At 45.2% G+C, this 24,883-nt stretch overlaps 1 protein-coding gene and 1 long non-coding RNA gene across 10 annotated transcripts in view; one reads left to right on the top strand and one right to left on the bottom strand.

The window, feature by feature from the left end:
* The window catches only part of PMFBP1 (polyamine modulated factor 1 binding protein 1), an 85,235-nt gene extending 77,549 nt beyond the window's left edge, over positions 1-7,686 (bottom strand). For 4 of the 9 annotated variants that reach the window (XM_053399849.1, XM_053399850.1, XM_053399846.1 and 1 more), the window contains exons 1-2: positions 7,533-7,675; positions 7,207-7,334 (exon numbers count right to left, since the gene is read on the bottom strand). In XM_053399849.1, coding sequence (XP_053255824.1) covers positions 7,207-7,334; positions 7,533-7,569 — 165 coding nt within the window. In that variant the 5' untranslated portion in view covers positions 7,570-7,675. Of the gene's footprint in view, positions 1-7,206; positions 7,335-7,532 lie in introns of all 9 variants that reach the window. The other 5 variants (XM_053399843.1, XM_053399845.1, XM_053399844.1 and 2 more) reach the window with 3 other exon arrangements.
* Positions 7,687-8,163: 477 nt separating this feature from the next.
* On the top strand, positions 8,164-13,118 carry LOC128419329 (uncharacterized). Its single transcript, XR_008331837.1, has 3 exons — positions 8,164-8,568; positions 8,624-8,891; positions 9,888-13,118. It is a non-coding gene; the product is annotated as an uncharacterized LOC128419329 (long non-coding RNA).
* The last annotated feature ends 11,765 nt before the right edge of the window (positions 13,119-24,883 follow it).

Below are 24,883 nucleotides of genomic sequence, written 5' to 3'. Positions count from 1 at the left end.
AACCAGAGGTTTCACTCTGCGTGTGTAAAAGAGACAACAACTTCTTGGCAACGGAAGTAATGTGCTGGCAGTACAGAGCTCTATGCCTGGCTAACACATATCCAGCTTGATCGTCAGTCCAACTGCAGCTGAGTCTCTGAGCCTGATTGATCTCATTAATCCAAGTAATCTTCTACGGAAAGATCAAATCAGCCTGGAATGCCCATCAGTGGCCAAACAATGGAGCTCTTCAGAAATTTCAAAGCCACAGGAGCATAAGAAGAACCCTTCTGGATTTAAGAAAAAAGGCCCTGCACCTTGAATTGAGCTCAGTAATTAACTGAGAGCTAGTGGGACTGTCTTAACGTTTTTTGGGGGGAGGGAGGGAGGGAGGGAGGGAGGGAGGGAGAGAGAGAGAATGTTGTCACCCAGCCCAGGTCAGCAGTTGTGTTCTGAAGTAGCCACAGTTTCCAAATTGTCTCCAAAGACAGCCTCAACTATAACACATTACAATAATACTGTTTTGAGATTTCCAGAGCCTGGATGACTGGAGGGAACAGTGCAAAAAGCGGGTGTAGGAGGCCACAGACCAAAGCTGGTGAAAAGTACTCAGAGCTACTGAGAATAGCAGCGCTTCCCGAGTCAAAGCTGGATATACAAGTTCTAACTGCACTCCTGATATTTAGCAGGCAGACAGATCAGGCCAGAACTGGCTGAATATCACTTCCTTGGGCAAGCAAACCACCCACAAACAGTATCTCCATCTTGTTGGGATTGTATCACTGGGTTTTTTATTGTTTGTTTTCTTGTGATTATAGTAAATGTTTGATAGAAAGGCAGGGTATACACTAAGGGTGAGAGACCTGTGGCCTCTCTCTGCAGATGTTATTGGACTCCAGTTCCCCATCAGCCCCAGCCAACATGATCAATGGTGTGCTCTGCCACTGAGCTCCAGCCTTCCCTCATCACCCTTGTTACTTTCCACCAAATAACAGAGGCTGAATTTTGCCCCAATGCAGACAAAAAGAAGGTTCAAAAGAGACCCAACCAGTATTCTGGATCTCTATTTTCCTTGTCTGCTGCTCCCTCTGGTCAGGTTTTAGTAGTGTGTCCAAAGCCTGCAAAACAAGTTTGAAAATAAATTGACAGAACAAAAGGAATATACCGTACATGCATGCGCCACAGGAAGCAACACCCCTCAGTCAAACAGTTTGTAATATCAGCAAACTATTTTTCTGAGTCAGTCCATCCAGCTCAATATTTTCTCTAGTGACCAGCAGCAGCTTCCCAGAGGTTCAGATAGGAGTCTTTCCCAGTCCTTCCTGGAGATGCTGCTGGGGACAGAACCTGGAACCTTCAGTGTGCACAGCTTTGTGTGCTCTGCCATCGAGTTACAGCCCTCTTGTAGCTACAGCATGCAACATTAGCAAACAATCCACCAAGATCAGACTTGGTTTGGAAGGAGGAGGACAAAAGCAATATTTGCCAATAAACATGTCTCTACAGAAAACAGGTTACACAAGCCAGACCTTGGTGGGCCTTCCACATTCTAGCGATTCCAAGATAAACTGGTTGAGAAATTTCTACATAAAAACTGTAATTCAAGAAATGAAAAGCTTTCACGGCATCCAGCACATTTCAATCCTGCTGCTCACCAAAATAATTTGTGAATATTCATCGCCTTCTGCTCCATAGCAGTTTAACTATATAGACTAACTTTGCAGAGTTAGAAGTATTAGTTGGAAGTAGTATTATATGCTTAGAAATGTGGGGGGGGGCAGTACATTGACACCACAGATAAGAATCCTACAATGTGTGGACACTGAAGACAGGGCTATCATCAATAGGCTATTTAACAAAATCCTCTACAAATTTTCAAATTTAAAAAAGAAAAGTAATATATGTTCACACAAAGCTGCCAGAATGCCTTTATGTTCTCCAAAACAGCAACAGTAAAACAGCAATAGCAAACCCTCCCAAGGAATCTCTTTTCCCAACCAAGTATTCACACAGAGAAACACCTGCCAAGGCAGGAGCAGCCAGTTTAGAGAAAGGTGGGGTGGTGGAAGAGGAAATCTTTCAGCACTTTCCTAACAGAGATCCCAAAACTAGCTAAGAAAAAAAAATAGACTTCTGTGGAGCTTTGCAGGAAATAATCTTTGTGCACACACTTTTTACTTGCAACAATTCCCACAAAGACCAACTGTGGGGAATCTCTGGCCCTCCTGGCGGTGGGGCACTCATTAGGCACAGCAGCAGTTCTCATTTTGCCTCCTAGGCCTTTTCCGCCCCAAGTCACACTCATCCACTTATGACATTAGGTGTGGAACTATTGGGAAACTTAAAGTGCACTCCTGATTGTTTCTTGGCAAGTGGGGCTTGTCACTGGGGTTTTAAAATTTGTTGGTAAATACAAGCACTGCTGACAGGGCATTTCACAAATGGGGAACCACCAATGAAAAGACTCTGTCATGGGTCAACCCCTAACAGAGAAACTAAACAATAAGACCAGGCAAAAGAAGGAGGCTTTGCAAGGCCATGTGGTTAGGTGGCAAGGACAGGCTTAGAGTTCCACTCCCTCCTCTTGTGCATCCCTTTTGCTGTTAAAATCAGGGCGCATCCCACTAACAAAACAAAGGCCGGCCTCTGTTCTGAATGTGATGTGTTTTCCCCCCTGTAAGGCCTAAACACAACAGCTGCAAAGCAGTCCAAAGGATGAGGCCCTCAAACCAACACAGCACTCCTAACTGCACCTGCACAGAGGACAGCATAATGAAAAAAAGGAGCTGCTGGCATCTGACTGGGGGCAGGGGATCAACAGGAAACAAAGGGATGACAAAAGACATTCTGTGCACTAGCTCGCTCCAGAACTCAGAAGCTTCAGATGAACCAATGCCAGTTCAGAGCAGAAGCCCAGATTTCCCAGGGCTTGTGTTGTGTTCCCCAAGCTCTAGGCTCCTGTGGCTATTACTCAGCTGGATCCAGGCTGTCCCTGCCATGACACAAGTCCCCACCATTCAGTCACTCAACAGGTTGCTTGTTAGGCAGGATCAGTTATACAGTGCAGGTCAACTGCCACAGGCGCTCGCGCTCTCTTTCTCTGGAGTATGTTCCTTCGCATACACTCTGGGCTGGAGTCTCAACAGGCATCTATACAAAATCCTTGGATTGACACAGCACTGCCAGGATAGTTATTGCAATGACTCAGTTGCGAAGGGGTTTGACAAACACATTTGAGAGGCCAACTGGAATCAAGACCCCTTCAACAGGTAAAGCTTTTACCTGCAAAGACAAACAAGGATCAAACTACATGTGACATCTACAATTAAGCAGCAGGAGGATGTGATGGAGAGGTGCTTGAGTCCACGCACCTTTGCAAATGCACTCTTGATCAGTTTCCAGGCCCAAAGGTGGAAAAGAGGGCTGGTGGAGTAACTGTCCAAAAGTAAAAAAATAAAACTAAGTACGTGCTTTTTCTTTTCTCTTTTTTTAAAGTAGCAAATTTTGATTTTGTAGGGTATGTGCCTAAGGAGATTCCCCCTCTGCCTCTGCAATAATTGAGCCCAAAATCCCTTCTTCTTTCCAGTCACAAAGAGCAGCTTTGCACCCCGGCTACACCAAGGAGCACTTCAGAGCAACCTCACACCAAAACGGCTGATTTCTCAGGGATGCTGCAAAGGTATTCAATAAAAAGCTTTTAAATGCATATTTTTAAACTTGCAACAGGAAAGCTTTCCTGTGTCAAGACAGTAATTCTTATAACAGCATTGATCAAAATGTCATTCTTTTATGAGTGTACAATACCTTTTAATGGCATACAACCAGCCATTAGGGTTATACCCCTCCATACAGCAGAGGCATCTTCCTGGAAAAAGGGAGCCCCTGGCCAAGGCACAGGCAAGCCAAACACAGCCCTTTTTCATCATTGCAGAAGCTCCCCAAATGATCTTCCAGAAGCCACAATATTCAAGGCACACGCATACCAGGGGCTGGCTTTTGCTCCCCATTCTCAGGAACACACCCTGCTCTAAAGTGGCAATGTTTTGGCTCTCACTGGGGGTAGTTCCACTTTCATGCTGCCTCACTCCCTATCTTTCATCTGACAACCACTACCCCCTCTACATTTCTCATCCGATCTGGCAGAGGATGAAATGCCTCCTGTTTTGTTCTAGGCTTTTAGTTTCCAAAGATAGAAACTAAGTGTCTAATGAACTGCTTCTATTCCACAGCTCATTTGAAGCCCTCCAGTGCTCTGGCTCTTCAGAGATTTTTTTTAAGAACGGTATTGGAGATTGCATTTACTCTGCTTGAATGAAGGGTGAGTAGGAACCCTGGACAAGAGCGCACCAGCACTCTAATTCTCTCATCCAGCTAAAAATACCAGCGGGGGAGGGAACGGGCAGTCTCCCCATCTCCAAGACCTTTCACGTATGCTATTTGTAGAATTCAATACAGGCTGATGGCTGTCATGCAGGCACAGAGCAAAACCTTTCAATATTTTTGCACCCCAAGACCAACTACCAAAGCCAACACAAATAATATGCCCTTCATACAAGGCCACCTTATTTTTCAGAAATGGGCTAGTTAGTTTCTACACTGGTCATTATTTGCCAGGAATATTCCCTATCTGAACAAAAGAAGGTAGAAGGATAAGGTTTCTACACAGAAAGAGTGATGAAGAGGGTTCGAGGTACATGCAAATGTCAATGGTCACCCAGCCAGAGACTCTAGGATCCCTCACCTTCCAGCACCCTGCTCAGGAGCCACTTGGGAGTCTGGATGCTCAGCGAGATCATAAGAACTCATGAGCACAAACAATCTACAATGGGACCCAAGCCTTTCCTTAAAACACAGCAACATGAAGTTACAAAACCTCATATGCAAGGGTGATAAATGAGAGAAACAATGACCATGTCCAAGGAGCATCCTTCTCTTTACAGGCCAGCATAATCACACGGCCAGCACTACAATATTTGCCAGAGATACCCACACTACCCAGTTTTCAGCACTAACTACAACTGCATCCAATGCCAGAATAAGATTGGGCCCACTGCCACATAAATGTCACCTAAATTTTGCTTTGGTCAACAGGACCACACTGGCATAAACATGACAGAGACATTGACCCTTTCTTGACTCTCCTTTGCTGAGCAAGTCCATAATGGCAGGCAGCTGTTTACAGCTGTATTGGTGGGGTGAAGGCAGCACTTGAGTCAACTCACCATGTGATTATCACTCCTACTAGTGACAGAGGAAGCACATGAGCCATGCAGAATACAAAAATCCCATATTTGCAGAATGGAGGCCTCACCAGGAGGTGGAATGAGGCTGAGAGCAGAACTGGCTGTCAGTTCCAGGATCTTTTGCTCTCCTTATGTAGTTAATAGTTGTTATTAATACCTGTATATGTGGTCTAAAATGATGATGGAGTATTAACAATCCTATCCTTAGTTGTATTTTTTCTCCATTGTTTATGAAAGTGTTGTAACTTTGCCTATTCTCATTCTTAATAACTCCTAGCAATATTAAAAGCTGCACTCTTTTGAGGCTTGCATTATACTATATTCTACTTCTTAGGTTGTGAATATCACTTTATAAGACTTTGACTAAATGTGCTACAACATTCAGAGAATCCTAAACGTGAAGGTGAATGAATTGTTTATATTGAAATTTGTTATGTAAAGCTTAATAAAAAATATTTATTTATTTTTTTTAAAGTGCTACAACATTAACCCAGCTTTTCTTTGCCTCTACCCTGTTCTGCTTGGCATCCAGCCTGAAGAAGTGTTCTAGAGACCTGGAAACTTGCACGTTATTTTGTGACATTTTGGCTGCTCACATAAAATTTTACTTATGGACCAAATATAGCTACCTTTATTATCTCTTTCCATTTCCCACTTTCTAATATATAAAAAAGTGCCAAAAATGGCATCTGGGTAATTATGTGTGCCAAGCCAGACAACTCAGAAGGAAGTCTGAGCTCTTGTGGAAAGTTCCAGCTGCCCTGTCAGCACTCAGTGGCAGAACTTCTGAAAGAAGTGGATCAAGGGGCCTGGCTATAGGGTTGCTCATGGCTTGGGGAAAATTATCAATTATTATTATGCTTGCTGCACTCAGATACAATTTGTCAGCCAATGTGCTGCTGTGCATCTCCACCACACAGAGTAGCCTGTCAGAAACAGTCCACAAAGGCAGAAGTACCTGAGCAGAGCTGCATCCATTATCTGGAACAGTCAGTTCTGGACTTTGTCCTCCTTTAAAAACAAGACTCCTTGGAGAGCTTGATTCAGTCATCCAGATACAGCCCCTTTACTTTCCAGCAACACAGCACATGATCAGCATAACAACCCACCTGTGCCCTCAACCCTAACCCTGGGTAAGTTTCCAAGGGGCCTTAGTCCTGATCCCCAGGGACACCTGGTGAGCCTGTAGGCCTCATTTTTCCATGAAATAGAGCAGCTGTGAAAAACACTGCAAGAAAATGCCAGGCCCATGTGGATTTCCCAGTCTGCTTCCACAGGTGCACAACCTCAATCTAATTTTGGATGCAAACAGAAAGAAGATAGCCAAGAGGCTGAGTGGGTTGATCACCCAAGAACTCAATGGTGCCAACATGTCTGGCAGCTGATGGCCCAGATACACCTTGCAAACTTGATAAAGCTGTGAGATAAACAGCAAACAGTTACAACCATTTAAGAAACCAGCCGCTAGTTTTGCAGGAATACCAGTCATGGGGGTATGTGTGCAGTGCTGTATTTATGTTTAAGCTAAACAAGCTATAGCTTAGGACCCCAGTCTCTTGCCCCCCCCAAAAAAAAAAAAATTAAAGGAAAAAAACCTGGATGTATATTTCCAAAATATAAGATTAAAAAACAAATAAAACCTACATACAGCAACAGTGTTTTGTGTTTTGTAGGCTCCTATGATGTAAGAAATGGGCCACGCTTGCTAGCCTGCTCTCTAAAATATCACTGGTTTGCTCATTTCTAACAGCGACAATTTGTTGTTGATAAAGGACAGCTGGACATATAAAGGGCCCCGTTACCTTCAGTAGCTTAGGGCCTCATCAAAGCTAAATCCCGCCCTGTATGTGTGTGTCGGGCGCCCACTCCCTTTGGGCAGTGGAGGGCGAGCCAGCAGTACCCTGGCAGGAGGGGGCAGGATGTTGCTCGGGGGAACACCTCCTAGTACAAAGGGAGACCCAATTAAGGGAAAGAGGGGAGATACCTTGCGAGCGCCTTCCGGATTCTCCTCCAGCTGGATCCCCACGCACTGCAGGCGCTCTTGGTAGAGGGCGCGGAGCTCTCCAAAGAGACGCTTCAGGGCACGGGAGGCCGGAGGGCGGCCCAGGCATTCTGCTGGGGAGAAAGGCGGCCATCAGAACCGGGAGACGGGGCGAGCCGAGGGTGGGGGCGCCTCCTCCTCCTCCAGACCCCGCCCTTGTTCCCCGGTGTACACGAGGCGGGGGATGGGAGGGGTCCGCGAGGGATGCCTTTGGGGGAGGGGCTTTCTCTGGGGGGCAAGGGGCGCGTTCCCTGCCACGGCCTCCTCACCGCAGGCCTCTTCGCGCTCCGGCGCCTCCATCTCCATCTCCTGCTTCAAACGGGGCCGCCGCTAGTCCTTCTCTCCGCCCACTAAGCGATGGGCACGCCGCTCGGCCAACGGCGTTGGAGTGCCAGATCTGGGCCCGCCTTCTCCCCCGTCAGAACCCAATCACCGCTGCCTGGGGCGGAGAGCCGCGCAACGGACCTCTCCGAGCTGGAGTCGCTCTACCTTGCTGGCACCTGGAAGGCCGAAAGCGGCTTAGGCGATTGGCTTTTGGTTCTCCCTTCGGCCAATAAGGAACGAGGTATTGCAGGCAAGCTCGGCAGACGGGAGAGCGGCCGCCGATCACCATGGCGACCGCGCGGTAGAGGCACTGCGAGGGGGCGACACGCCCCCTTGTCTTACAGGCCAGAATTTCACCGGTGTGGCAACCCGGCCTTCCTCCCCGCCCCAAGTCAAGGGCCTGCCCTGCCCTTTGCGAAGCGCCGGTACCTTCGGGCAGGCGCCCGTGGATGCGAACTCCAGCCCCGCGGGGGGCACACACAGGCACCGGCCTTTCTGGGGGGCTTCAGGTCCCGCTGCTCGAGCGCCTGCTGGGCTTGGACGGTGAAGCCGCCGCCAGGCAGGCAGGATAATGTTGTGTGGAAGTAGACTGCCATTGGCCATGGAGGCTCCATTGAGATGCCATGCCTAGCAGCGGGGTTGGAACTCCGCCTCCTCTTTTAATGTGGGTGGGTGTCCCGCCCCAATGAGGGCAGCGGGGTGTGGGTGTTGCGGGGGGCGCGCTTCCTCTTATTCAATCTAAGGCCACCCGCAGTCAAATCACAACCCCCCCTGCAAAAGTAAAGTCCAAATATGAGAGGAGGAGGAAAACTTGGGCCCGCTTTCTTTCTCTGCACTGGTGCCTCTTGCTCAGCAGTCTCAGAGTGTCCCCATTGTGGCCAAGCTGGGAAACCGCAAAGCAGCCGGAGATCTCCTTGGCATGCCCACTTAGCTCCTACCAAGTGCAGTCATGGATGCAAATGCAGAAGGCATTAAAAGAGGGTAAAACTAAGGTGCTACTGGACATTTATATATATATATATTTCGATTGCGTCAGACCAACACAGCTACCTCCCTGAACCCTGGAAGAGGATGAGGCTAGCTACTAGCATTGAGGAGAACCAAGTTCTTCCTCTACAAATTGAGGCAGTTTGCTTTTCACAGGAATTACCAAGTGGTGGAGATAATACTGCATTCAGACCTTGCCCTTCAGAGGCACCACACCTCTGATCCTAGAGGTCCTAGACACAGTCATCATGACTATTAGCCACCAGCAGCAATATGACCAGCTGCTACCAACCCCAGCAAGCATGATCAATGAACAGGTATGATGGGATTTGTAGTCTGACAAGTTTAGTCAGCCCTACTGATAGCAGGTTAAATCTCTATAGCTAGCAGGAGAGAGCTGGTTTAGTGCTCTTGGACAATGTAGAGCAGGTGTGGGGGAGAACTCTGGCCCTCCAGATGTTGCTGAATTACAACTCACATCATCCCTAGACATTGGCCATGCTTGCTGGGGCTGAAAGGAATTGTAGTTTAGCAGCATCCAAAGGTTCCCAAAGCCTAGTGTAGAAGCAGGTTGAGTAGCACTGAACCCATTCACTTCAGCTGAAGGAGCAGCACATGCAGGAACCCATTTTGTATGTGCAGCTCTACATCCTATAATAGGCAAACTCTCTTCATTAAATTTGCTACCCATTGCTTACTGCCATGCTGATAGTCTAGGTCCTGGGCCCTTCTGACAACAATGCCAAGTCTTCCCTGCTGAGCTGCCTTCTGCTTTACCTTCCTCAGCTTCAGCTGTATTGTGCCACAGAACATGTGATGCTGTGCTTGGAGGGCACAACAGTTGGCATGTGGCCTGAAGGAACCGGAGTTGTGTATGCTCTTCAGTGCAGTGCAACGAGTTCGCCTGGAATCTCACCAAGCCAAGGAAGGCCAAATGCTGTTAAGTGAGTGGGGCTGGGTAGAAATCAAATCCTCTGCATGTGGCTGGTTCAGAGGATGAGAAACAGGAAAATCTTTTTTCAGAGCAGAAGCTCAGACAGTGACTGACTCTTCTGGAACAGAGGAGAGAGAAAGGACACAAAAGAGACTGAGGGGAAGCTTGGACAGCAACTGTTCTCAGTTAATCCAGAGCCCCCCAGTAAATAAAATTGTAGGCAGTTAATAAATTACAGAAATAGGGGGAAGAAGTATTTTAGGAGGCAGCTTAGTTCATCTGGAGGGTACCTGGCGAGCTCCTATTGTATGTTGGGGTGGAGGGAGGGAGGAAAGAGGGCTCTAAATTGCCTTTCAGCTCTTTTAAATTATTTCTGCAGATCTTATTACAGGAGAGAAGCGGCTGCAGAACAACCCGGAATTCCAGCAGCCAACTGCCCACCAGACCTGTTATGAAAAAGTAGAAAGTGCATATATAGCCCACAAGCCTGGTGGAGGCAATAAAAGATGCCTTCGACTTCCATTCATCACTTTGTCATCTTCAGCTACATTCAGATAGTGGTTAGCAGAGCTCACAACATGGGCAAATTAACACATACGAGTCCCTTGCTGGCTTCCTCCTCTCATAGCTTCCCACAGGAGATATATATTCCATTTCCATGGCTCCTGCCTCCTCTCCTCTTTGGTCCCCATCGCAGATGGAAAGAAAAAAGAATTCTTAGGGTATGAAATGGGATGGGGGTGAAGAAAGGAGAGTGTGTCATAGGCAGCAGCAGTAGCAGCACAGCCAAGGGGCTGTACAGTTGCTATGAATTATTGTGGCAATGTGACACAGCTTTCCCCCTCCATCATACTGAAGCATGGTTGCTTCTGGTACTGAGGGGCTGAGAAGTTAAGAGATCTGCCCTAAAAGATTTGGCAGTGCAAAGAAGACAGCTTTGCCCTCAAACCCTGCTGGTCATAAGATGCCTGGAGGCACCTAGGTGGCTGTTGCTGTCAGAACAGGGTAGTGGGCTAGGTGGACCTTTTGTCTCATCCCATACAACTGCTCTTACATTCTTATACCCAGAGTATCTGTTGTGGAAGTTGCAGAGGGTGCAATGGAAACATAACAGCTGTCCTACCCTGCCTGCAGCATCAACTCTGGTGCGCCACTGCTCCCAAGAGCCCCTTTCTGTTCCTTCAGGGAAGAGGACCAACCTGGATCTTCTACTCTGTCCCTGAGCTCCAGCCCTCAGCCTCTTGCCTGGCCTTGAATAGCTGTCTGTCAGTGGCAATGCTGAGAAACTCAAAGCCAGTCTCCAAGAAATCCATGCCCCAGGTCTCTAGGGGCACAGCTGAGTTCCTGGAGATCACACAAATCATCTGGGATCTCATCTCTTAAACTTTAAATCCACTGCCATAAGATATAAATAGCTTGGGCACAAGCCAATGTAATCTACCCTTCCACTGTGGAGTGTGTATATACATGGACACTAAAAATAAACTACAACACAGAAACTGATCCTGCTGGATTAAGACAAATTTGGATTTTAATGCCCAGCTTTGCTCAGAGTCCTAGAGTTCAAGGGTCGATATAGTAGATTGCAAGAAGGGTATAGGTTAGTCAAGCCTCAACATTTTATCATAATAAACCAGATGTGGACAAAACACCAAGTTGAAGCCCATAAATCTATTACAGTGAACTGTCAATGTCCCCCACGGCAGGGTCATTTGTTAATTCATAGCTGGGTCTCTTTTTTCAACAGACCTTGTAAACTCTTTCCTGAAACATCAATAAACCATCTGCTTTGACTAGTTAATCAAATGACTTTATTCAGTCCAAAGCCATTTTTTCCTAATAAAAACAGAGTATTTATCTCCACGGCTATAAAAGAGGATTGTTTTCAACTATTCACTTATAGTTAAGAAGCGCATTTAGTCTGGATTGATTTCCAATGCCTTGGTCATATCCTGTCACTTTCCATTTCTTACACACAACATCTCAGTTTAGCTACTTAGCAGCAAAAAAAACACAACCTAACTTGGGGCTGGGCACCAGTTCAGGGAGGCAGAAAAGTTCCCATCAGGATTAAGAGCGGCATTCTCCTCTGGCAAGCAGTAGAATGACAGGTGTCTCCTGCGCCTGTACATCTTTCACATCTGGCATTCTGTTGCAGGGGACCCAACTCCTCTCCTGGGACTGGCTTTCTAAGGAAGGATATGTGCCCCAGAACTGCTCTGTAACTACAAATTCAATTGCAAAACAACCAAACTGCTCCCAGTTGCACTGAAGCAACCATGCGCTTTTGGGGATCATAACAAGTACATTAACTGCCCTCATCTGTCTAGCAGAGCCCTGCCTTTGACAGTGCCAGGAAAACAGAGTCTTGGAGCCTTATGCCATTGGAGGCACCTGGTACAATCCTGAGTTCAGCTGCCGTACTCACTGTGGGGCCAATTCCTGGCCTCTCAACCCAACCAACTTGTCAGGGGTAAGTCTAAAAAAAAAAATGGCGGGTGGGCATTCACACAGGAAATACATACAAGAATCCGGTGCCCCAGTTCTGTCCTATCTGCCCCAGTGGGGAGCAGAGGGTGAGGAAGGCAAAGTCATTTATATAATGTGCCTCTCTGCTGTGTTTCTAATGGCCAGAGCTTTTGTTCTGCTGTTGCTGGCTGCCCATGACAGGCAGGAAGCCACAGCCTCCCTTTATGCCATTGCCTTATTCAGCAATTTACATCCAGCATAAAAATCAAATATGCATGTTGCTATTGCCTCACCAACAGCAGTTTCAAATTTTGCCTTGCTGTATTCTAAATGGGGGGTGGGTGGGGCACAGATGGGCAGAGTCACTTTGCTAGGCCTGAAACTTGAATTTCTGTCTGCTTTATTGCTAAGTGGCTGGATGGGAATGGCTGAATGCAGCTTCCTGAGAAGGGAGTGCACAGAGAAGGCCTCTTGGGAGGAGGGACAGCAGCATCCACAGGGGGCAGACTCCTTGGCTTTGACTGGACAGAAGAGGGTCCATTGATGGGTCTTCTGGCAGCCTGGCTCTTGGAGCTCTTGAGGAGAAGGGGCAAGCTCTCTTGAGGGAATTTCTGTCCAGGACAGCTCGCACCCCAAGACAGGACAGCCCAACAATGCTCACAGAGCTTCCCTCCTGGATTCCGTGGAGTCACTGGACACACAGGGAGTTTCAGCCATCAGATCACTGCCAATTCTGAACAAAGTGAGAAAGCATTTCCAAGGCGAGATGGGCAGCTACTCAAGCTGACTCCATGAAGAGACCCAGGAGGCCCTTCTGGCATGAGCATCCACTCAGCTCTTATCCCCTGCTCCATGTACACACCAAGCCCTTGCCCCGGGCACCTTTGAGTGGCTCTCATCATGGTGCTCCCTCCAGAGAGTCTGTCTAGAACATCATCACCATTTTCATTTGGGGCAGCTCTTGAAGGCACAAGTGAAGCGTCATTCAAGAATTTAGATTCCAATGGATTTTGGTTGTTTAAAAAGAGCAGCAATGCTGGAGCTACGCAGACAGTCATGCTCCCCTGAGCCCTAAGGTGGTGGAGAGGAGGCGAGAGGCTGCATCCAGACACTGAAGCCCAACAAGCCGCAGGGCAGAAGCCAGAACCAAATCAAGAAGTAAAACAAAAAGCAACCCCCAGCACTGTAGGCAATGCTTATTTTGAGAATTCCCCGCTACAGTGTGCGCATGTGTGTGTGCACACGTGTGTGCACTCTTAAGTCAAACAACTCCTTTTGTTCCCCTCCCCTCTTTACCCCGTGCTGAGAAGGAAGTTGCCAGGCCTTCCTAATGGTTATTGTAGGGTGCAATATCTTTCTCCAGCCTCCGCACACCCCTTATCTTCTTCCAGCTGCTTTAGTGCCCCATCGCTGGGCTTGCTTTCATAGGCAGGGATGAAGGCTTCCTCATGTTTTCTGCAGCTCTGTCACATTTAGCACTCGATCCACTGCACTGCATACAACCAGTTTCAAACCTGCTGGTGTGGACAGCCTGAGGAAGGTGCCTCAGCCTTGGTGCCTGCCCATAAAAGCAAGCCTAGAGAGAGAGGCGAGGGTGATGTCAGCAGGTCCCAGAAACCTTCTTTGTTGTGAGATATTGGGGGTGATTTGAGAGTTTGTTTGGGGCCTGGGTAGATGGGTGGAGTCCTCGGTAAAAGCCAGGGGGCTGAGAGGTGCTGAGTGAGGAAGTGTATCAGAAGAAGGAATTTATATCAGTATTTATTTGTAATTTGCATTAATGGTTTTATTATGTATTTTTTTAACTTTTTTGTTTGTTTTAGTTTGCTATATATTACTTAAGAAATATTTATATATACATTGGCTGGCATAGAAATAGTCTAAATAAATAAATTTAGACTATGTGTTGAAAGCTGAACAGCCTCTTGATATCCTTCCCCTTCCATCACTCAAGCAGAGGTTGCTCCATGGTAGGAGGAAAAGGAGTTTTCCGCATGCACAGAGGATACTCTCCAGTTGCCAGTAACCATGATAATGGAATAGAGCAACTTGTCTGTGCTCCTGCACTATTATACTACTAACAGTCCGTATTTCAGAAGTAGGCAACATACTAGGTCCAGATGTTGGAAAGAAAAGTCAGGTTTTTGATGATGCAAGAATATTAGTGCTACAGAAGTGTCTGGAATTGCCATTGTTCAAAGTATCCACTCCTTGCAAAGCCTCTAAACATTCTATGGATAGCACCTGAAGCCAAAATCGCATATAGTCAAAACACACTGGCTGCAATGGTGGGTGGGATGCCTGCTCCCTTTATTTTTGCTAAGCACATAAAGCTGACTGTGTATAAGCTAAATATATGTTTGTTTAGAGCATATCAGCGAGCAAAAAACAAATTAAGAATTATCCATATTGCTCATAATGTCTTTCTTGTGGGGGGTGAGATGGTGTGTGGGCTTCAATTAAACCGCTAGAGTCAAACTATGGCCAAGAGTGAAGAGAAACTTTTTATATCGGTCCTGGAGGTTTTGCTAAATAGGATTAGAAAGGACCAATTGGTTAAAGGCATACAAGTCGGAGCTAAACAGTACAAATTGAAAGCATTTGCGGATGATTTGGTATTGACATTACAGGAGCCATAATCTAGTACTAAAAGAGTATTGGAATTGATTCAAGAATTTGGTCAGGTAGCAGGTTTCAAGTTGAATAAGTTGAAGACTAAGGTTTTAGAGAAAAATCTAACACCGATTGAGAGAGAAAGGTTTCAGAAAGAGACAGGATTAACATTGGTTAAGAAAGTGAAATACCTTGGGGTTAACATGACTGCTAAGAATGTGAACCTATTTAAAGATAATTATGAAAAATGTTGGATGGAAGTGAAAAAGGACTTAGAAATATGGTCAAATTTGAAGCTTTCATTGCTAGGCCGAATTGCTGCGATAAAAATGAATGTATTGCCAAGGATGTTGTTTTTGTTTCAAACATTGCAAATTTTGGACAAAATGGAATGTTTCAAGAAGGGGCAGAAAGATATTTCTAGATTTGTCTGGCAGGGCAAGAAGCCCCGAATAAAATTTAAAATACTAACTGATGCTAAAGAAAGGGGTGGATTTGCCCTGCCAGACCTTAAGCTTTATTATGAGTTAGCTGCATTTTGTTGGCTGAAGGAATGGCTACTTCTTGAAAATACTGATGTATTGGATTTGGAAGGGTTCAATAATGTATTTGGTTGGCATGCATATTTGTGGTATGATAAGGTCAAAGCACATAAAGCGTTTAAAAACCATATTGTCAGGAAAGCACTGTTTAATGTCTGGAGAAGATACAAGGATTTGCTTGAAAACAAAACTCCAAGGTGGTTGTCACCAATGGAAGCAAAGGCTCTGAAAAAGCTCAATATGGAGGCCAATTGGCCGAAATATTGGGAGATATTGGAACAAGAAGGAGACAGATTAAAGCTGCAGAGTTTTGAAAAACTAAAAAACAAAGTACGGGATTGGCTTCATTATTATCAAATAATGGAGGTTTATAATTTGGATAAGAAAATTGGGTTTCAGGTGGAGAAATCAAAATTGGAAACAGAATTGTTAGATCCTAAAACTAAGAATTTGTCAAGAATGTATAACTTGCTGTTGAAATGGAACACTCAGGATGAAATGGTGAAATCAGCTATGATTAAATGGGCACAAGATGTTGGACATAATATTATGATAGCTGACTGGGAACAGTTATGGCCCACAGGTATTAAGTTTACGGCATGTAATGCCTTAAGAGAGAATATAATGAAAATGATATACAGGTGGTACATAACACCAGTCAAGCTTGCAAAAATCTATCATTTGCCCGATAATAAATGTTGGAAATGTAAAGAGACTGAAGGTACATTCTTTCACCTTTGGTGGACGTGCCCAAGGATCAAGACCTTCTGGGAGATGATCTACAATGAAATGAAAAAGGTATTTAAATATACCTTTCAGAAGAAACCAGAGGCCTTTCTCCTGGGCATGGTTGGCCAATTGGTGCCAAAGAAGGATAGAACTTTTTTTATGTATGCAACAGCAGCAGCAAGAATACTCATCGCAAAGTATTGGAAGACACAAGATCTACCCACCCGGGAAGAATGGCAGATGAAAGTGATGGACTATATGGAACTGGGGGAGATGATTGGCAGAATCCGAGACCAAGGTGAAGAGTTGGTGGAAGAAGATTGGAAAAAAATTAAAGTTTATCTACAGAAACATTGTAAAATCCTGGAATATTGGAAGGATGTTGGAATGAAGTAATGTGGTTTTAGCAGAAATGATATAAAAGATTAGATAAAAATTTATTTTTTAACTGCTGAAAGACGAGAATGTAAAATTATAGTACATTAAGATAAACTATTAGGATAAAAACCAAGCTGGAAAGGATTTGCTGAAATATTTAATTGAATTAGAATACAAAAAAGTGAGGTGTGAGGAGGTCAGGGTAAAGTAAATGAAAATAAATAAGTAAATGAAAGACAGAACATGGAAAGATGGAAATGTTTTTAATTGTTCTTATTTTTCTGTATTTTGTATTCTCTGTTTCTTTTTTTCCCTTTTTATCTTTTTCCCCACATTTTTGTAACTTTTTTGAAACTTTAATAAATATTATTTTAAAAAAAAGAGTGAAGAGAAACTGAGGGCAGAGATCTGCCAGGCTGCGGTTCTCAGCAGCTCATGGCTATATTGGAAATGTTTGCCTTTTGACCATCACCATCCATGCTTCACCATGTCTGGAAAATAATTTTTCTCTCTCCAATATCAGACCAAGTATTCCAGTAAGAAATGATAGAAGTACCTCTTTTACCCCTCCCCACACAAGTGCCTGGATCAGGGTGAGGGGGCATGCCATCTTCCCCGAAACAGGAATGAGAGACTGGCTATACTGGCAGGGTCAGCATCTACTTTGCAGGTCCAGGAAAAAGTACAAACTCATTTAGAGACCTAGTCTCATAATTCCTGTCACATCCATCTGGATTCCATTGATCTTTCCTTGCTCCCCACCCCCACCCCAATGCTTCAGAGGCTCCTTCCTCTCCTGGCCTGTCACAAGAGGTGCTGTTAAATCAAAAAGGCAGCTTTAATCTTTCTGCTGTCTGACAAGGAGGGAGCAAAAGCTGGTGTTGGAACAAGAGCCCCTTGGAGTCAAACAGAGAGCTCCCTGGTGATGCTGCCAGCAGCCCTTCCCTTTCCCGGCTTCATGTGGAAGTTATTCATAAGCATCCTCATCTCTTCTCCATTGGTCTCACTGATCAAAGACGGGAAATGGGAAACCCTTCTTGAAAAGTTGACTCTCCACTTCCAGCTCTTAACCTGAGAGGTGGGAGGGAGGGCAGGCACTTTCTTTGCCAGCACCCGTCTATGCATTTAGTAGGGGTTTTAAATTCTTCTGCAGCCCCATTTGAAAACAAAATGAAACCCACAGTTGGAGGCAGCAATGCTTCTGAATACCAGTTGCTGGAAATCACAGGAGAGGAGAGTGCTCTTGTGCTTGAATCCTGCTTGCTGGTTTCCCACAGGCACTTGCTTAGATCACTGCAACCTCTACGTTTGATTATTGCAATGTGTTCTACATAAGGCTACCTCTGAAGACAGTTTGGAAACTTCAGCTGGTACAGAATTCGGTGGCAAGGTTGCTCAGCGGGGCAAGACAGTTTGAGCATTTCACACTGATCTTGTCCTGACTGCACTGGCTGCCAATCAGTTTCAAGGCCCAATTCAAAGTTCTGTTTTTGACCTATAAAGCCATAAACGGCTCAGGACCACAATACCTCAAGGACCACCTCTCTCTGTATGAACCCAGCCAGACCCTGAGATCATCCTGTGAGGCCCATCTTTGTGTGCCTCCTCAGGAGAGGTCTGGAGAGTGGTAGCACAAGAATGGGCCTTTTCTGCAGGGGCTCCCCACTTGTGGAATGTTCTCCCCAAGGAGGTTCGGCTGGTGCCTTTGTTATACAGTACACCTTTAGGCACCAGGCGAAAACGTTCTTCATCAACCAGGCCTTTGACAGATTAACATCCTATATCCTTTTAAATATGTTGGTGGAAGGGGGAAATTATTGGTTTGTTTTCTTCCTGTTCTTGCTTTTATTATGTATTTTGTGTTTTTTATATTGTAATTTTATGTTGTGAACTGCCCTGAGATCTACAGATGAAGAGCAGTATACATATTTTAACAACAACAACAATCTGGTTAGCCACTGGGAGAACAGGATGCTGGACTAGATGAGCCATTAGCCTGATCCAGCCAGCTCTTCATATGAGATGGGGTGGATCTAGAGAAAGTCTTGGGCATGCAAAGGAAGGAGCCACCAAGCTTTCCTTTCTCTCCCCCCCCCCCAATACTTCAACCCACCATTGTTCTATTCTGCAGTGGACACTGTGAAGATAGCTGGGAATTGGGAAAACAGCTGGGCTCCTCATAAAGGAAGTTTTGGCCCACAGAAGAGATACTTAAGTCAATCGACTCATTTAAAATATAGAAACTTCAGAAGAGCCTTCCTGCAGCTGGTTCAGAACAAAGGGGCCCATCTAGTTGTCCAGCCACCCCTTCTCATAGGGACCAACCAGATGCAAGTAGGACTTAAGTGCAACATTAGTGCTCTGCTCACTTGTGCTCCCCAGCAACTGGTGCAGACTGTGTTGGACTGTAGAGGTAGGACGTAGCCTGATCCTCCATGATTTGTTTAATGCCCTTTTTAAAGTGGTCCAAGTTGGTGGCCACTACTATTTTGTGTGGTCATGAATTCTATCATTAACTATTTGCAGTATGAACTTTCTGTTGCTTGTTCTGAAACATCTAATACTGGACAACCTCCACCAAGTTCTAGTGTTGTGAAAGGGAGATAAACCTCCATGCATAATTTTTCACACCACCTTGCCCATTATTTTTTCTAAGCTAAAAAGCAGCTGTGTGTGTTTGTGCACATTCTGATTTTGACTGCAGCTGCAGCACTGGAAGCAGGATCTTTCACCCTCCCCCCATGGCCATTTGCAAATATCAATCCCCAGGACCTAAGCTGCTACTAAACCTAATATGGAAGAAAGGGTATGTTCCTGTACTCCTTTCTCTCTCTCCAGCAAGATTATTGGCTATGGTCTTTTTACTGGGGGGAGGGGGAGGATATTCAGACTGATAAACATTGTGAGGGGAGTTAAATGACACCCCTCACCTGGGTTGAATTGGGTGGTCCACTTGTGGCTCTCTGGAATCGCATCTGATTTTGTCCTAAGCTGCAGACAGCAGAAAATGATTGTGGTGTGTGTGTACATTTCCCAACATCCTTGTAGTGCAGATGGCCAAGAAGTTGGCAGGGCATCATTACGTTGCCATGGGAGACTGAGGGTTGGTAATATTTACCTTTGTGCAGGTTGGAAGACAGCAAGAATGCAAGTTGTAGAGGACTCAAAACACAATCAAACTCAATGGTGTGATCATTGACGAGTCTACTTCTCTGCCTCCATTGCATCCTTGATGTCTTGTGCAACAGAACCACTTTTAGAGTGGCACAGGGCCTTTCATGTTTTGGCCTAAAGGTGGTAGAACCTTCAGTAGTTTGCTGTGATTTATCTGCAAGGTGCTTCGAGGGTAAAATTGCTTGTATCTATTGGTACCTGCTATTGTAGCAGGTCAATTTCCAGTTTCTGTTCATGGGCGAGTTTCTGTTGATAGGGCTCAAGGATGTGGATAAAGTAATTCAATTGGTGCATTGACCATTTGCATTCTTGACCCTTGTGGCTGATATCTGGCAAGGAGGAGACCACCAACTGGACCAAGGAGGTAATCCCTCTGAGAGAGGCAGTGGTCCCAGGCTCTCTGAAAGACAGCAGTGAGATCTATCCTTAGGAAAACCTCTGTGACCCAGAATACGTGAAGAATTATAGGCAAATGTATCCTTCCTGGGTACTATTTTTGAGTAGGTGGTCAATGACTAGTTCCAAGGGCTCTTGGATGAGACTGATTTACTAGATCCATTTCAGTTGGGTTTCAGGCTCTGTTTTGGCACTAAGACCACCTTGGCCACTTTATATAATGACAAGAAAGGGAGATGATGTATTCGCTGATTCTCCTTGACCTCTTGGCAACTTTCAATACCATTAAACATCATCTTTGAGGACTATCTGAGTTGGGACAGGGGGCACTGTCTTGCAATAGTTCTACTGTTCTATGGTGGTGTTTGGGGATGTTTTCAGCCCCATGAGCCTCTTATGTGGGGTTCTGCAATGTTTAGTTTTATCCACCATGCTTTTTTAACACCTGAAACTGCCACTGGGTCATCAATATGCTGATGACACACAAGTCTACTTTTCCTTCAAAGCTCAAGTAAGATATAATGGATCAGTGCTTGGCCTCAGTAATGAACTGAGTAAGAGACAATAAATTGAAGCTCCATCCATATAAGTGGCACCAAAAGGTATCTATCAGCTTCAGCTGGTAGCCCAGATGTGGTCCTATAGGGATAGTCTGGCTTCAGCTCTGGTAATCCCCACGTTGCATTGTATGTAAGGCTGCTAATGAAGGCAGTTTGGAAACTACATCTAATGCAGAATATATCTGCTTCTCAGAAACAAGAAAGCATGAACATATACCACAGGTTTTGGCCTGACTACAATGGCTACTTATTTGTTTCTGGGCCCAATTCAAAGTGCTGTTCTTAACTTTTAAAGCCTTATACGACTTGGAACCTCTATGCCTAAAGGATTGCCTTTCCCCCATATGTTTTATAGATTTAGATCCCACGCTTCTTCCAAAATGGAGGTCAGGATGGCATACCATAACCATTTACGGGGTGCTTTCCCCAGAGAGGCAAACTTTGTCAACATTTCAGTCCCAGGCAAATACATTTTTGTTTTCCTGGGCATTTCAGTAGCAAACTTGCATTGTTAACTCTATTTTTAACATGTTTATATGGTCTTATCATTTTTTTTTTATTTGACTTTGGGGATTTTTAATGAGAAGTGTGTCTGTAAGGGTCCAGGCTCTGGGCCTATAGGCCCCGGTGGTCTGTGAGGTTTCTCCTGGAGTTCTTGTCTAACCACCTCAATGACCTCCCTATCTTCCAGTCATCTAAGCCCTGACTTGGCCCAGTGGCAGACCTTGGTGTCTCAAATTTCAGTGGCACCCTGTGCAATGCTAAAATTTGGTGCCCTCCAACCTCATTCTAAAGCATAGTTGCAGTGCCCTCGAGGTTCCACTCCCAGTGCAACCAAACCAGCTGTGCTTCCCTAAATCCACTTCTGCTCAGCCTCCGCATCTGGTGACCTTGCAGTCGCAGACTCTGGGTCCAGACCAACTTTCATGACCACCACAGATTTAGTTGAAATAAGCCTTGGACAAAGAATATTGCATAGCTCTCAAGTCACTCGTGACATAACTGGAATGCCAATATTGAGAATTGCTTCCCTGGAATTTAGGGGGGGGGAGGATTAAAAAGCAGAGTGAAGCAGCCTTGTAGATGAGAATTCATTTTAATGACAGAGACAGGAGGAAGATGATGGGAAACTTGTAATTTTGGCAAGAAAGGGGGAGGGGTAACAGCAGGTGTGTCAGGAGGATGATCTACTTCAGAGCAGAAGACTAAGTGGCATTTGACAATTTAACCAAGTGCCTAAAGGTCACAAACTGGTGATATTAGAGGTGGTTTTCAACTATCCTAATAAGCAAAGGTGCTTGAGTGTGATTTCTCAGTAAGGATCTAATCACAAAAAATATAAAAAAATAAAAACAGAAAAGGAATGCATACCTTGTTGGAAAGGTAAATGGCACAAGGACTGCAGTTCTTTGAATGTGAGGACAAATAATTTATGAAGCTGGTAGGGCAGCTGGGCATTTCAAGAAGGGATGGGAAGAACTCAGAGAAAGCTCCACTGGTTTACTTGGAAAATGGAATCTCCACATCCCTTAAGTGTGTCTGCGTCTCAGAATTTACAAAGCAACAAGGGGAAAACTTTCAAGGACTGTCAGAAGAAAAAGAAGGTATCCAGTGAACCATTCCTTGCTCAGCACCATATCTGTTTAAGACTTGAAGCAGAGAAAGGCAGAGCAAGATGAGCCAGAGGCAGCAACAGTTTTGCTACACAAGCCAGAGAACAACCTAGCCAGAGAGGATGCTGCCCTCTCATCCTTCAAAAGAATCCAGAGGAGGCAGAGTGGTGCCATCTGATGCAGGATGCTGCCCTAGACATGTTGTAGGTCTCTGGCTGGCTGCTCACTTCTGCCCACTTTGCCTTCAGCTGTGGAAAAGGGAGAGGAAGCTGCCAGGGACACTCATCGTGCCATTTGTTGTATACCCCCCCCCCCAGCAACATCAGGGAGTTGATGTTGAAGTTGATGGCTTGCATGCCACTGTCCTTCCATCTCTCCAACTTTAATCAAAATGGCTCTCTCTTTGCTAACTGTGTTTATTCATTATTGTTCCAAGCAAATTTTCCCATATTTTTATAACACTACAAACAAAAGCTATGAAGGCCAGGATGGGCTGGCAGGGTAGAGAGAACAGAAGAAGTGGTTTCTCATACACTGTAGAGAATCCATTTACTCAGCGACTGGTACATTCAGCACCTCAAGCATCCCTGGCCCTATCAAGCAATGTCTTTTACACACTGAGACTGCCTTGTTTTTAGTTGGCTGAGGGGCAAGAAGACACCCTTGCTGGAAATGTTCGTACCTCAACATGCAGCAGCAGAGTGATGGCTTCTTGGCAAAAGTAGGACCCCTTCTGTCTCTTCCATGAAATCTCTGCAGCTTTTGCAAATGCTGCTTAAAAAGCAAATTGTTTATATTAGAAATACATATGTACCAGCAGTTATTTTCAGGGGCAACAGAAACTCAGTGCAAGCAGCAATGCAGCTGCATGACTATTCCTTATAAAGCAGCCCTAGATGAAGATCCTTTCGGGCTGGAAGCAGAAAACCCAAAGGAAGCACAGCCGCACCCCCATGCCAAAAGCATATTCATATTAAACAGCTGAAAATGTGCTAGTCCTTAAATGCCCCCCCCATCTGCTACCTTAGGTGGATAGAGCAGTTTGAGGTGATGTCTACCAATCCCAGGAGGCTCACTACTCTGTGGATGGAAGACTAGCATCCTGTTACGTACATGTGTATGAAAAATAGAGGGGTGGTGGTACTGGGATGAATCCTTCAAGGGTGGGGGTTTTTTGGGCTTTTTGTTTTGGTTGGATGCTAATTTTTGGAAAACACCCAAATTGCCCTATTCACAGCTTTTATAGATCAACTCCCTTTTCTAGAAGACTTGGCTCCAACAGTTTTAAAAAGGTGAGTAAGATACCAAGTGTATACAAGTGTATAAAATTATGCATGGCATGAAAGCAATGGGTACCACTAACTAATGAACAACTAATGAAACAGAATGTTGGATCCAGGACAAAATGACACTCTTCATGCAGTGTAGTCATGGAATTCACTCCCATAGAAGGCAGTGAAGACCACAATCTTGGATGGCTTTAAAAGACTAGACAAAAAAGGGCTATCAGTGGTGACGCTCTGCCTTGATGGTCAGAGGCAGTACATTTCTCAGTATCATTTGCTGGAAACTGCAGGAAGGGTGAGTGCTCTTGTGCTTGGGTCCTGCTTGTAGGCTTTTCACAGGCATCTGGTTGGCCACTGTGAGTGAGAGCAGGATACTGCACTAGAAGGGCCACTGGCTTGATTGAGCAAGCTCTTCTTAGGTTGTTCTTATTCTTAATAATAATAGAATAAAAGAATTGTAGAGTTGGAAGGTACCATGAGGGTCACCTAGCCCAACCCCCTGCAATGCAGCAATCCTTTTGCCCAATGGGCAAGGGGAGGGGGCTTGAACCCACGACCCTGAGATTAAGAGTCTCATGCTCTACTGACTGAGCTATCCTACAGGCCACAGTAATGCAGCAAAATAATGCTTTTGAGGTTTCTCCCTCCCCTTAAAATCAAGTGGTATATAAATTTAATGAAATACATAAAACAAGAAAAAATGGTGCACAGGTGTCTATCTTCTTACGGTGGCTGGACAATTCTAGGCTTTGAGATAGGAAAGAACTCAGAGGTCTGCCTATGGGGCTTTCCCATACTATAAGACCAGCCAAGGATCAGCTACCAACCTGCACATCTCTTAAGCCCTCCCTGCCAAAAGAGACGGGGCAGCAAATCAGCCACTTACCTCTTTGCTTTGCACTTGAGGAGATGGAGACACTGTCCCCTCATTCCACTTTCACCCAGCATGCTCCTAAGTCTCTTGAAGTAATCTGTGAAACGGAAGGGCTGGGAATTCTTTCTTAGGCACTTGGGGAAATTCTGATTTTGGAACACTTCATTTCCCAGAGGCAAGAAACTGAGCTAATGCCACCCTTCCCCAAACTGTGTCACCTATTAGCGGTAAGAAAGTCCTCCTGCAGAGCCACTTAGGCTTCACAGAACTGTAGCACACACTCTACCTGGGCGCTAAGACACACTTGAACAAGAGGCAGCAGCTCTCATGCACTTACCCAGGGGATTTGCTGTCACAGACATTCTTCCCACATTCTGTCCCCCACGCATAAAAGTGCTCCCTTTCGTAGGACAGACAGGCACTCACATTCACACATACCCGGGGACAGCAGAGACAACAGCTTTTGCTCATTTTTTTAATGTATCACAATGAGCAGGAAACATACTTGATGAAATATTTTCAAAGGAGTATATTCAATTACCATCTACAATCAACTTAACTATGACAACAAAGTGTTTTGTGACAAAATCTTTTTTTTTAAGAGTTCCGTGTGGTTTCTGTTTTTGTCCGTCTCCATGTATTTTGGTACAGTTCGAGATCAGCATTGTTACAGTAACAAAAAAGCTAACAAGACTACATTATAGAAAAACACCAAGAACATCATTTTTGGTTTCACTTGCTCTA

This window comes from Podarcis raffonei, chromosome 8, assembly GCF_027172205.1.
Source record: "Podarcis raffonei isolate rPodRaf1 chromosome 8, rPodRaf1.pri, whole genome shotgun sequence".
In the NCBI taxonomy this organism is placed as follows: domain Eukaryota; kingdom Metazoa; phylum Chordata; class Lepidosauria; order Squamata; family Lacertidae; genus Podarcis; species Podarcis raffonei.
Note: the sequence above shows the minus strand (reverse complement) of the source record. Positions and strands in the feature narration are given on the sequence as shown.